Genomic DNA, 13,138 nt, shown 5'->3' on the forward strand with positions numbered 1-13,138 from the left:
TCACTCTTCTGTCTTTGCTCAAAAGAGAAAATGTTTGTGTCCTCTCTGTACGCACGGAGAAAACAAGAGGGATTTCTTTTCCCTTTATGTTGTTTTATTTGGAGGATTTTTAAAGATTAGCAGAATGGCGTGACGTATGGTGAAGATTCTGGGCTGCTGGTTGGCTAGCGTGTTTCTGTGTGGGAAGTTTCCGAATCACTCCGGTCTCACACTCTGAAGGCATGCATGCTATTTTAATTGGTGATTCTAAATTGGCCATAGGTGTGGTCTTCCGCTCGGCATTAAACACTAACAACACAGTGTCAAATCAAGTCAACTTTAATTGTATAGCACATTTAAAAGACATAGGGTGTCAGCCAAAGTGCTAAACAGACGTTCCTACAGTAATACAGAGAAACTCCCAAATGACCCCCTATGAACAAGTACTTGGCAACAGTGGGAAGGAAAAACTTCCTTTTAACAAGGAGAAACCTCTGGCAAAACTAGACTCAGGGAGGGGCGGCCATCTGCCTGTGGTTGGTTTGGGGGTTCTGATTGGTTTACCCTAGCCTAGCAAAAAGAAACTTGGAACATTAGCTGGGCGGAGCTTCTTTGCTCAAAGCAAGAAGAGCCTGAGATGACCTTACCGTGACCTTGGCCATGTTTTATATGAACTTAGAGGTAAATGTAGGGAAAAGCATAACGTTAACGGAAGACAGTTTGAATTTGCACGATGGGAAGTTTGTAGATTTACTTCAAATAAGGGACCAAACTGTCTAAAAAAGGGTCATTATTTTTTAAATATGACACTTCCAGGTCTCCCAGTGTAATGGAAGCAGAGTTAGGATTGAATGGAGTTGGGGAGATTTGGAGATGCTGAATCATGGAACAGGAACAATCGTGCATATATGTGATATGCTGGACCGTGTTCTCTGAGCTTTTGTTGCATGCATGCTGTACAGAGGAGACAGAGAAGCAGGCAGAGGAACTGAATTAAAACACACCCATTTTACTACACCCCCCCTCCCTCCACCCCATTCTCATTCACTCAGCGCTATCTGACGCCGTCCCTCTCTCCTCTCAAAAATCCTCTCTTTTTTTTCCTACAGAAAACATGCAGGGAGGAGAGGAGGAGGAGAGAAGAAGAAAAAAAACGCGTCGGAGGCGACAAGGGAGAGAGAGAGGAAGCAGAGAAAGTTGGTAGTGGAACGAGAGGGAGAGGAGAGAGGGGTCGACCAGATGGAAGGAAGGAAGGAAGGAAAGGATCTCTCCAAGGGCTCAAGTGCGTGATTAAAGGATTCTGCACAAATAAACAAATATATGAATCAAAGCTTATAATTTTTAAAAAGTGGAATTATAGGCGCGTCACCGCTTTGCGTGGACGCGGACAAGACACGGCGGCGGCGGTGCGCACTGAAACAACCCGAGTCCTGTCTTTAGTCTGGATTTTACTCATGTTCTTCAAACTCTCGGGGAGGCTCGCTAACTTTTAAGGACAGTGCCTGACTTTTAAGAACCTCCCTCCCTGCCTTCCTCGCTCGGTGTTTCAATTAACCCTCTCCCCGGAAAAAGAAGAAGAACAGTAAAAGAAGCTCTGGGGCTGGAAGTGCAGGAAGGAAGAGCCTTCTGTTCCTTCCGAGGAGTTCCAAGTCGCCGTAGCCGGGGTTTAGGCGTTGGCACCCGGGCTGGGAGTCCCTTGTCATGGCCGGGGCCAAGCCGGGAGTCCACGCGCTGCAGCTGAAACCCGTGGCCGTCCACGAAGAGCTGAAGAAGGGCGGCAAATTCGTCAAGTGGGACGAGGTGAGAATGAAATGTCTGAAAGTTTCCTTCAGAGCAAACGCATAATAGTGTGCCATTTATGTTTGCGTGTCGCAAAAGACCTTGAAGCGACACGAGCGCGATCGGCCGTCCTGATGCGGCACGCTTTGACTAAAAAGACACGACAAGGGACAACATGACAGTTTTGACAGTAGGCCCACTGTCGCGCGTGCCTGTGCGTGCGCGCGTGTGTGGCTGAGATGTAGACATAGATGTAATAATGTATTTACAGGTGTATGTGCACAGTCTGTGCTCAACACAGCAGCGCACTTTATTTGCAAATGTGTGCGTTAATCAGATACTCCAGCCAAAAAAAAGTTCCCCATGTAGTCTGTGCTTGAATGTGAGTGTTGTGCTGAATTCTTGTCAAGCCGGTTTCCCCCTGGGCTCCGGTTCAGCTCAGACCTCTCTCTCTCTCTCTCTCTCTCTCTCTCTCTCTCTCTCTCTCTCTCTCTCTCTCTCTCTCTCTCTCTCTCTTCTGAAGTGTGTACGGGGAAACCTAAACACACACCAGCCTGTGTCACTGACCTGTGTGTGTCCATGTGTCTGGGCGTCCATCAATGATTAACGGAGTGGCTGACTGAAGGGCTCAGTCTGCAGGCCCTGTGTGTTGGATTTATATTACAGCTGCTCGCACTGTGTACACCACAGTGTGTTTATCCATGTGCGGTGCAGGTCATCAACAATCTCGCTGCCGGGCAGGTGTGTAGCTCCAATAAAGCCGTTATCATAGCAGCACTTTGCAGACATGGTGCAGTTGTGTTGACACACAAGACGCAGAGAAACTTTCAGCCAAGTGCAATTTAACAGGGTGAAAAAAAAGAAAAAGAACCACAAGAGTGTTTGAAAGTAAGACAACTTATAAGCAACACAGCCCGACATGTCATCACAATAAAATGGTGTGTGTATGTTTCAGGCCTTCATGGAAAGTGTCTCGTCACGCAACACATTGAACTCCCTTTGATTTCCTTCCCTTCTCTCACACACTAGCTTTCTGTTTCTCTGTCTCTCAAAGGGAATTCCCAGGAAATGGTTATACCGCTTATTAAGTGTGTGAACACTTAAAAATATGTGCGTGCCCTTGTCTGTCTCTCGCTCCTCTCTGTTTTCCGTTTTTTTTCCCTTCGCTGTCAACAAGTGAGTTACGGCGATGCAAGAGGGCCTGTTGCTACTAAAACGTGCAGAGGAGCGCTCTGCACGTTTGCTCTGAGGATTAAAATCGGCATCGCGAAGTGAGACTGTGGTTGAGAGTTTGGAGATTAAAGCCTCCGGCTAGTCGGTGTCCAGAAAGGTTCTTAGACATGAAACAGACTGAATTAATATTTAAAGAAAGCGAGAGACTCGGTGCTTTTATTCAGGAACACGGGTCGGCTTCTTTCACACAGTCAGACTGTGAGTGAAAAAGATGCTTCTAATTAGCCAGCAGAGAGTCAACGAGCATCTCAGTTTCCTCCCTTTCCACACAGCACGATAAATGCTGCGTTAAAGCAAGTAAAAGTTTGGTATTTTTTGTGCATATTTTCAGCTCCGCATTCTTTCAGCAATAACTTCAAGGCTGACAAACTGCTGTTGAACTTACTCCCTTTGATTTCCGTTCGTTCTCTAACAAAACACGAAGAGTTAGTGTGTGTTTTGCGCTGCTGCACCTTCCTCTCGTTTTAATATAGGGCTAAAGCAAACAGCCGTTTTATAGCAAGTTATTTCACCAAAATCAACATATAAACATTATCTGGTGTCAGCTTTACGATGGCAGGATTTGAAGCTGCCTGTTATTGTACATTGGGCATCGTTGCCGTACGAGTGGGACAAAATGGGCATCTTGAGTGGACAGATAACACACACGCCGGTTCGCTAATGTTTTAGAGAATAAACAGCTGGAAAAACGAAGGTTACCAGTTTTAAAGCAGTTAGTCAGCATTCATTTTCTTTCAGTTGTCTCCAAATTGATGCCTTTATTTGTCCCAGACACAAGATAAGATGAGTTTTATTTATCCATTGCAAGAAACTCTTCAAGAAGAAGCACATTTTGCATATTTGGACTAGTAAATGACAAAATGGTTAGTGGAGTGGTATTTTCATTTGAATAAAAGCAGATGCTTTGGCAGTTTAGTGATCTGGAGCATTTAGGTGTGCGTTAAGGGTAACACAGTCTCCACAGGAAACTACATCCCAGCAAATTCACCCCAAGGTCAGACTGTGCAGTGCAATGCAGAAACTCTGTTACATCTCAGAGTCTACAGGCCTCAGTTAGCATTACAAATGTTCAAAGCTCACTACAGTACAATTAGAAAAAGACTGAAGAAGTGTGTTTTGTTTGGAAGGGTTGCCAGGAGAAAGCTTATTCTCTCTAAAAAGAACATGGCAGCCCAGCTGAGGTCTGCAGAATCCTGCACTGACCGACCGCTCAAAGCCCATTCCCACTGCGCTGTACTCTATGCCTTTAAGTACTTCCTAACACACACTCTGAAGGATTCAATGGGGCAATTTGAGGTTCATTAACTTGCCCCGGGACACTTCAACATGCAGACGCCGGAGGAGCCGGGAAATGAACCACCGACCTTCCGATTAGTAAGGTCTTCGGGGCGCAGTTGCCCCAAAGTTTTCCTGTGGTTACACTTTTTAAAAAATGAAGAAATGCACCGCTTATGAGTCGACACTGATATTTCAATTAATGTTTGAAATATCAGTATTTTTGTTGAATTATTTTCCCTTCTTTTTTTCTTTTGTTATGTTTTGTTTTCGCACAAAGAGCCGCCCTCATCTTTACTGGGAAATAACAAAAAGGCTTTAAAGTCTTTTGTCACAGCGTCTTTGAACATTTAATCAGGCAAAAATGACCCACCCAACACACAGTCATCCTGATTGTACTAATATAAAAATCATTTCAGTCAGATAATTAATATATTTCAAAGTTTAGGAATGGAAACAAGAAAATGTAGGCGTGCGGCTTTGATTTGATTGTGTTTGATTTAAAAGTTGTTGTTTTTTTTGCTTTTCCGACACAGAAACAGAACGATGCAGCTTTCCAGATTTAAAGCCTCAGAGGTGTGTTTAAACTGGACGTCATCTGCTTTAAATTGAGCGTGAATCCAAAATAATAGCGAGCCAGTAGTTTTGTAACTATTGGTGGTTGCTTGTCATTTATTAACTGCGATATTTAAGAATATTGAATGTGATTTTTCTCTTCTCAGAGTGATGTTCGCCAAAGTTTTAAGCCAGCTGTGTCACAGACTTGGTGTATTCCTTTAAGTACTTAGCAAACTGAGATAAGCATTAGGAAACACACACATATACAGAAAGTGCCTGAGGGCGGTATAGTTTGTTTATATGAAAAACCCTCATTCGACCCCCCTCTTTTCCTCTCTTCCTCATTACTTTGTCCCTCCCCAACATGTCTCTGATTTTTATCCTGTTCTTCCCTCACCATCCCTTCAAGCTTCAGCCTCGCTCTCTTTCTTTCCTCCGTTAATTCATCTCTCTTGTATTTCACACACGTCACCCATTCAGCTGCTGTATTCTCTTCCACTTTTATTGTTTTTAGATTTCTTTAGCTCTGTTTCTGAATGGCCTTTAGGAAGTCTGCTGTAGGCACATCAAATGACACACACACACACACACACACACAAATACTGACTCATGCTCGGGGGAGGAAGGAATGTGTTCCAAACTGACCCTCTTTCGTCTGCGATCGGGCTCGTCCGCACACACACAAGCGCACGTGCTCTGTGTGCACGCGTGGTTGTTTTGTCATGGGCGTGCGTTTTGTGTTGAATGACTTCCTGTTTGAGCTTGTTGTAAAGGCTCCAGAGCCAAACCATTTTCCTTCACTCTCCCTTGGTCCGTCTGTTGACTGTACCATTGCAGCTGCTCTGCCCTCTGCAGCCTGGCCACAATTCAATTTAGACAAATTCCAACTGGAATTTGGTTAAAATTCCTCCTAAACAGCCAATTAAACAAACAGAGACAGACAGTTTGTCCACAGAGTTGCTTGGATCGCTGTCAGTGTGCTGATATGAATCTTAAGAGTCAATTAAAAAAAGAAAAAAAAGAAAAAACTTTAACAGCATTAACATTTGCCTCTTATGCAGAGTGTTTCATTCAATCGATTTTTCTTTTTTTTCTGTCTTGTTTTTAGAGCACACGCTTCCATGTTCGCTTTGGTCATTACCAAAATGAATAGGCCAAGTAGACTTTTTCCGAAATTTGTGGACTTGTTTATATTCACGTTGCATAATTACAAGCAGACTTGGGCTTGTAAACAAAGTCCCATGGAATCACAAGTTGCTCATTAATTGTACAGAGGTTTGGGAACCTGGCATCATTTTGGGATTACAGGTTTTGGCTCCATTTCAAAACCCTGTAAATTGAGTGAAGCACGCTGGACCATAAAATGCTTGCTTTTTGGGCTCATTTCCCACAATCTGGTTGGGATTATTTTGTCAGACTTGAAATACTGCACAGCAGTTCACTTATAGGGGCGCAGAACTATAATCTTGGTGACAGCTGAAGAAACTTAAAGCTGCTGTTGTCCTCTGTGTTTATCAGGACCGTGCTGGCAAACCAAACTGACAGCCAGCACTTGTTCACAATTCAGAAATTCCATCTAGGCGTTTCTTTCTGCGGTTGCCATTACTCTAATCTAGTTTGAAGTACACTTCTGTGTGCTTTGGATAAAGTCATGAAAGTTAAACATCATATCAAAAGCCAAATATGATATTTGGATGATTGTGAGGCTGTTTAATTTTAATGACTCCGTGGTCTGCTCAGTTATAATACCCCATTCCCGTTCAGGTTGTTAAAGCAATAGTTTGAATTCTGGAAATATTCTTATTTGCTTACTTGCCAAGAGCTCAATACCTCCATCATATCTGCAGGCTGTTTAGTGCTTAGTTTAGAAAATCAACTGAAAATGGCGTTGGTCTGATTATAATAACCTCTCAGAGTAGCTTTGCATGATTCGTTGTTTAAAATAATGCTTATCTGTGTTAATTCCGACTATAATTATATATTTTTTAAGTCATAGTCTTTTGACTGTAATGTTATTGTGTTTCAGTCATAATTTAACTGTTTAAATTTTACATTTTTACTCAACTAAATATCATAAAATTATAGTAGACTTGATCTAAAGTCGATTCATCTGACTAAAATATAAAGTGTAAAGGTTTACTGGTGAGAGATTGGATCTCGTCTCTCTGGAATGTTTTCATCTCATTTTTATTTGTTGACGAAATAAAAGTTTTTCTACTCGTGCAAAACTATGAAACCTTGGTGCAGCCCCCTCGTCCTTTGTCTGAAACAAGCCATTGTAGCTTCCTCCCCCTATAAGTGCTTAATATAAGCACCCACCATGGCAACAGTATGTGCTAGTCAAAAGAAAACTGTAGTTTGTGTTTTAAATAGATTTTATAGACCAACACTATAAGTTTAATGTGAGGCATGGGCTCTTATGCATGTGACGATAGCACGTGGACTGCAAAACTGTCTGGATCTGTTGTTGAAGCATTGCTCTCCATTCCTGGATAAGTGCAGCCTAAAACTTGGTTATGACCCAGCATGTTCTGGCGTGTTCAACAGAAAACCTACTGAGACTAAATGCTGGCCAAGCAATCATCTGGATAAACTCCTGATCGTTGGCCATTGTGCTGGTGAAACAGGCATAGTGTTCGGTGTACATGCTGGAGCACCTCATCACATTGCCTCTGTCCAGTCAGATATTCACAGAAGCCTATCAGACCAGACATGATGCGCTCATGGATGTCCAAGACAACATCAACAGCTCAAACATGCGCGGCAGCATCCAGGATGACGCACGGTGGTACTCATGCCAATGTTGCACTCGCACTGTTTTTTGTGCTCTGACACCACTGGCTTGAGAGTGCAGTCGAGTGCATTTTTATTTGATAATCAAATCATGAATCTTACCACTGACTAAGACCAATCAACCGACCAATCAATCAACTGGATTTTCCAAGAGATTAAAATTATGTACAAAGAAATGGATTAAAAAAAAGACATAGTCATTAGTCTTTTTTTAATTAGACATTAGTCTATACATGACAAAATAAAAAAAATAATATAACAGAACCACTTTAAAGTTTTTGGCCTCCATTAGCTCTATAGAGCTGTTTTTATATAGCTGCAATCATCCATGCACTGTGGCCCTCCTGAGGTTTTTTTTTAGAGATTGCCCAACAGAAATTGCATGTCTAAATAAACACTTTTGATGCATTCTGAAGGACTGATCTTCAAGCTGCCAGCTACCTATAGTCTGGATGATGTCCAGTTGCACATGTGAGGATAGAGCAGCTAATCATCCAGAGATTTCACAGCAACCAAGACAGTATCATGTGTCCTGCCCCCCGGCATGCCCTACCCTACATATCATTTCCAGGAGTGAGAATGTCTTCTGTTGTGCTCTACATGTGAAAAATGGGCAGCTATGAACACCATCCAAACCCGATTCTCACCCCTCCCCTGGAGTTCATGCCTGAAAACTAATTCAGGCATGATTGATTCATATTTTGGTTATTACATCAAACTATTTCGCTGTAGTGCAGGTGGTGGTAGCATGCCAAGACATGTTACAGGAAGTCAGCAAAGGCAGAGAGGAGGAAGGAAGGTGAGCTCGGTGTAATCACACTCCTGTAGTGGTTTAGCGAGTTCCTTTGAGGTCAGACACCAAAATGGGAGGCAGGAGGAATTTGTTGCATCTATATAACTAACAGAGGCTGGGTGAGATGTTGTGACATGTTGTTATAGATGTTTTTTGAGTTCCTTTTTAAAATTTTGTTCATAATTTTCAAGGGATTAGAGTTCTAACACTTGTGTTGCTAAAGGTCTAAAGAACAGGGTGTGGTTTAGAAGAAAAAGGTCACTGCATCAAAAACATATAAAACAATTACTTACTCAGGTTTTAAGTACTTAAAAACTTTAGAAAAAAAAAAAAAGGCAGTTGACCGAAAACGTTTCCTTGCGGAACTCCCATGTAAAACAATATTGTGAGAAATGTCACATGAGTAGTTTTTAAATACTTGGAACCTGTTGTATCAAAACATCAGGAATGAAAGCGTTTTCAAAAATGTCTGAAAAATTGCTCTAACAGTTTGAGTTTTTTTGCGAAGTTCGTATATGCTAATGCCAGTACGGCTGATCGTGCCAAATGGAGACAATATTGGAAGTGACTGAGGGGGGGTATTGCCTCCAAGACGATATTCAGTTGCTTACTGGGGGGATGGGATGTCTATTTGTAGTACTGAGTTGTATTTTCAGCTTAAAAAATGAAGAGAAATGCACATAGTCTGCACTTTGGCTTATTTGAATTTCACCTTATAGCCAATGAAAGTCAACCTTTTTCAACACACAACCATCATTTTCCTAAATAATTGTCCCAATCAGTGTGCATCCATTGCGTTGGATAAGAGAAGTTTTTATAGTTTAGTTTTTAATGTATCCTGAATTGCTCATTACTCATAATCTATTAAGCAAGAAATCTATTAGCATGTTAAATGAAAGTAAAACTGTTATCAGCTGAACCTTCTTGTAAAGGTTTGCATTTCAGCCTGACCGTATCCAGTCGCACGCTGCAGCTCTGATAGGAAATATCTGCCACAGCATTCTAGGGTGATCTTTGCTTTCTGAAAACAAGATCAGATATTGTCGAGCCACGCTTCCTTTCCGTTTTCAAATAGACCCTTTGCTGTTCATGTCTCAACGCTGAATTCTAACGATGCTGGAGATGCAAACCAGGGTTTCACAATGACATGTTTGTGAAAGGCCGTGTTTAAAATGAACACATTTCAGACCAGAAAAACCGATCTCTCTCACGAGCAGAGTCGTCCTGTCCTTTTATAGGAGAGCACAATGAGCTTCACTATTGTGCCAATTGCTCCTGTGTGCCAGTATTTTCACAAAGTGGATATCTTGGTTTGGCTCTTGATTGATGCGCGGAAGCGGCGCGCCACAAATTGCCGTTATGAGACAGATGTTTGGGAGATTAGAGTGAAGGCAGGAGCGAAGGAGTAGAAGTGGAGGAACGGATGCGCAGAATCGCGGGAAGGGCCCGACACAGTGTCGACAAACGCTGCTGACATCCTGACAGAGTGGTGAGAAACAAGGGCCGGATGGAGAGGGAGAGAGAAAGGTGGAAGGTCAACCACAGCCACATGTGAAGTGTTGGGACCGCCATCTGAACTCTGCATCTCGTCTCCTTCTCCTCTTTGACTCTGTTACGAATTTTACCTTCATTTTCTGCCGTCTCTTATCTTGTATGTAATCTCTTGCACATTTGTCATTGCCATCTTTCTTCCTCCTCCTATTCATCTATCTTCTTCCTGTCTTTTGCCTAAGCTCTTCCTTAATTTTCAGACGAGTCTCCCCTTTGCCCTCCTCTTGTATTTCCCTCTTTCTGTCTTGTGTCTTGTGAGTTTTGAGTCTGGTCAGATGTCATGCCGTATCCAATCGTCCACCATTAGTTTTTGGTCCTAGATGGCCTTTATCTCATAAAGCACATAAAGTACTAGAACCACTGTAATGTGAAAACTTTGTATCACCACTATGGATCTTTCCTGTAGATGAACTGACCAATCAATGTTAGTCTTCAGGAAAGTTGAGCATCACTATGTGATACCATTTTACTGCGCAGCAAGGTTTCTTGGCTGTTTTCATCGAGGAATAGAAATACACTTGGCCCGCGTAGCGCTGTTAGAAATCACTGTGACAAGCAGACTGTTGAAATTGGATCAGGTTATAGGGATGATTCAAAGAGATGGACATTGGCTGATTGAAGACTGCCGAGGGTGTAACTGTTTATGCTCTGATGCACATTAATCTGAATAGTGTGATGTGCAAATCTGGTGATTGTTCCACATTCAGATTATTCAGCCGCTTTTGTATTTGTGGCACATGTCCGATCAGCTCCCTGAATGTAGACGCCTGTCATCTGTTCAGCGCAGGAGTTGGCTTTCTCGTGTTGCTCTTAATTCTTTGCGCTTGCGTTAAAAGCAAGTTCTCTGCAGAGAAACAGTTCAGCTCGGTAGGTCCGTCGAGTCGAGCGGAGAGCATTTGCAGGAGAAACAAGAATTTTTTTTGTGCCACAGACTGGACTGTAGTCGTTCCTGACGACGACAAACACTTTTGTCTTTACTCTCAAAGGGCACTTTGATCAGACAAGTGCCTTTCAAACAACAATTTTCTCTTTTAGTGAACATTAAACTGCTACAGAGTGCCAGTCCTGTGTGTGTGCCAGTAGGGGGGGAAATCACAAAAACGGATCTTGGCACTTTATTTAGCTGAGTGAAACCTGTGCACACTTGGGTATTGTTCAGTATGCAGAATGTGCCTCTGTCGTCGGAAGGGTTAGTGGTTCATTTGCTGCCTATACAGCCCAATCAGATGAGAGTTAAATGAACCCCGTGGAAATGAAATGGTGCAGCACCTGCAAACAGGAAAAACGGTGCTCGTAAAAGTACTGAGCATGTGCAAGAAGGTAGCACTAACCAAAATATTAAAAAGACTTCAAGAGAAGATCTAGTGTTTAGATCTAGTATGTGTGTATGCCCATCAGACGCCATCTACACCTACACTAAATAAATCTTCACAGACCCGCTTATTTCATTCCTTCCATATTTAATCCTATGGCATACTTTCACATCTCTGGCTTCACTTCTCCCTCCTCGCTCTCCTATGTCTTGAGTCCAAAGGTTACCTACTGTCATCAACTTTTACCATGTTGCCAAAGCAGCTGCTGAAACACACTCGCACTAAGTGCACGCTGGCCCTCTTTCACACACCACTCCCGTAAGCTATTACAAAACACACACACAGAGTTGCAGTGACCAAAGGTGCAGCTGGAGAAGCCACTTTTATCAGTTTCCAACTAATGGCTTTCTCCTGACTGGCATTACACACACACACAATAATTTGTGGTGAAGGCAGTATAACGTGTATTTGGCTTTCTACATCTGAGCTGTTACACATTGTGATTTTTCAAGAGGTGTTCATTAGTTTGTCCGTGTAAGACATCGGCTCCAGGGGTGGTCCCTCCACTCTGTGTGTGTTTGACATTATATGGTCAGGTAATGACGGTGTTTGTCACTGGGTCAGGGCATATGGAGGCAGTCCGGAGAAGGAGACACGGTCTTTAATCAATTAAGGAGGAAGAGATGTTTTTAAACGTTGCTTAGCGAGTAAAGCGAGGCAGCGATTGACACGGAGACGATGAAAATGCAAAGAGGGAAATAAGACTTCAGAGGGATCCTACATATGGCGGTTAATTAGGGAGTGGGTGAGGTCCAATTATAGACCCACCATCCCCCTCTTACACCAACACATCATAGTGTGTTTACAGTAAACATGGTGTCTGTGTATTCACGCCCGTGTGCTAATGATTTCCTGGTTAGTTTTGTAACCTTTACACTTAATGTCAGGTGGAAAATACCTTTGCCTTTGTGTTGTAAAAATAAAAAAACACCTTCAGATAAAGAATAGAGGCATAAATGACAAATTGTTGTCACTACCGTTAATCTTTTGGTCTACAAATTCCTAACTGCAGCCTGCAAATAACTGACTTTATCTATCCAACAATCCCAAAACCAAAGACGTTCAGTGTACGCTGATTAAAAAATATCAAGCCAAGCGTCAAATCCGAACATTTTTGAGGCTACGGCCAAAGAATGTTTGGCATGCGAGCTTGATTTAAGTGATAGGGAGGAAAAAAACAACTAAACAAAAGAATTAAGTGAAAGTATTTCAGACTTCATGTGGAGTCAGAGTGGATGAACCGTGAAAGAAACAAGAAACTGTGTGTATTTCAAGTTGTAAAGGCAACTAACAGGTATGTAAAATCCAGCAGACGTTAAAATGCAAATATATTTGACCAATACTGGTGTGTGTGTGTGGGTGTGTTTGGGTTCATCCTCCAGCCAGTACTTGTAGTATTGCATGTAGGCTTGATAGTGATGTTGTTATAATTCTGGTCATCTGAATCTAAAGATCATGTGTATGTGCTTGCGTGTCTGCCCCCACTAGATTACACAGATACCGCGCATATATTAGTCAGTAGATAGTCAAGTGTCAACAAGAAAACCCGAGTAAGGTTTAGAGTTAATCTCATATTTAGTCCCATTTCAGTACAATCTGAACCAAGCTTAAACCAAAGATGGTCTCTTTATACATCTCTCACTTATGCATGTAAATTAGCAGCACCTGTACTTTTCTTTGTGTGAACAAAGAAATCCGCTTTCCATCATCCTGTTGCACTGGTGTCTCCAGCATGGTTTAAAAATATTCCCTACCCTCTCTGGATCTCGGTGCAAAAGGGGTGGGTCTGCCTAATCAGAAAATC

General features: G+C 42.4%; 1 protein-coding gene across 2 annotated transcripts in view; it reads left to right on the plus strand.

The window, feature by feature from the left end:
- Window positions 1-554: 554 nt before the first annotated feature.
- plcb3 (phospholipase C, beta 3 (phosphatidylinositol-specific)) overlaps window positions 555-13,138 on the plus strand; it is a 56,664-nt gene continuing 44,080 nt past the window's right edge. Inside the window, exon 1 of one of the 2 annotated variants that reach the window (XM_085451522.1) lies at window positions 555-1,779. In XM_085451522.1, the coding sequence (XP_085307648.1) occupies window positions 1,681-1,779 (99 nt within the window). In that variant the 5' untranslated portion in view covers window positions 555-1,680. The remainder of the gene's footprint in view (window positions 1,780-13,138) is intronic. The other variant, XM_085451521.1, reaches the window with a different exon arrangement.

This window comes from Copadichromis virginalis, linkage group LG3, assembly GCF_057382275.1.
Source record: "Copadichromis virginalis isolate Kocher_CV1m ecotype Utaka linkage group LG3, C_Virginalis_male_GT1.1, whole genome shotgun sequence".
Taxonomy (NCBI): Eukaryota; Metazoa; Chordata; class Actinopteri; order Cichliformes; family Cichlidae; genus Copadichromis; species Copadichromis virginalis.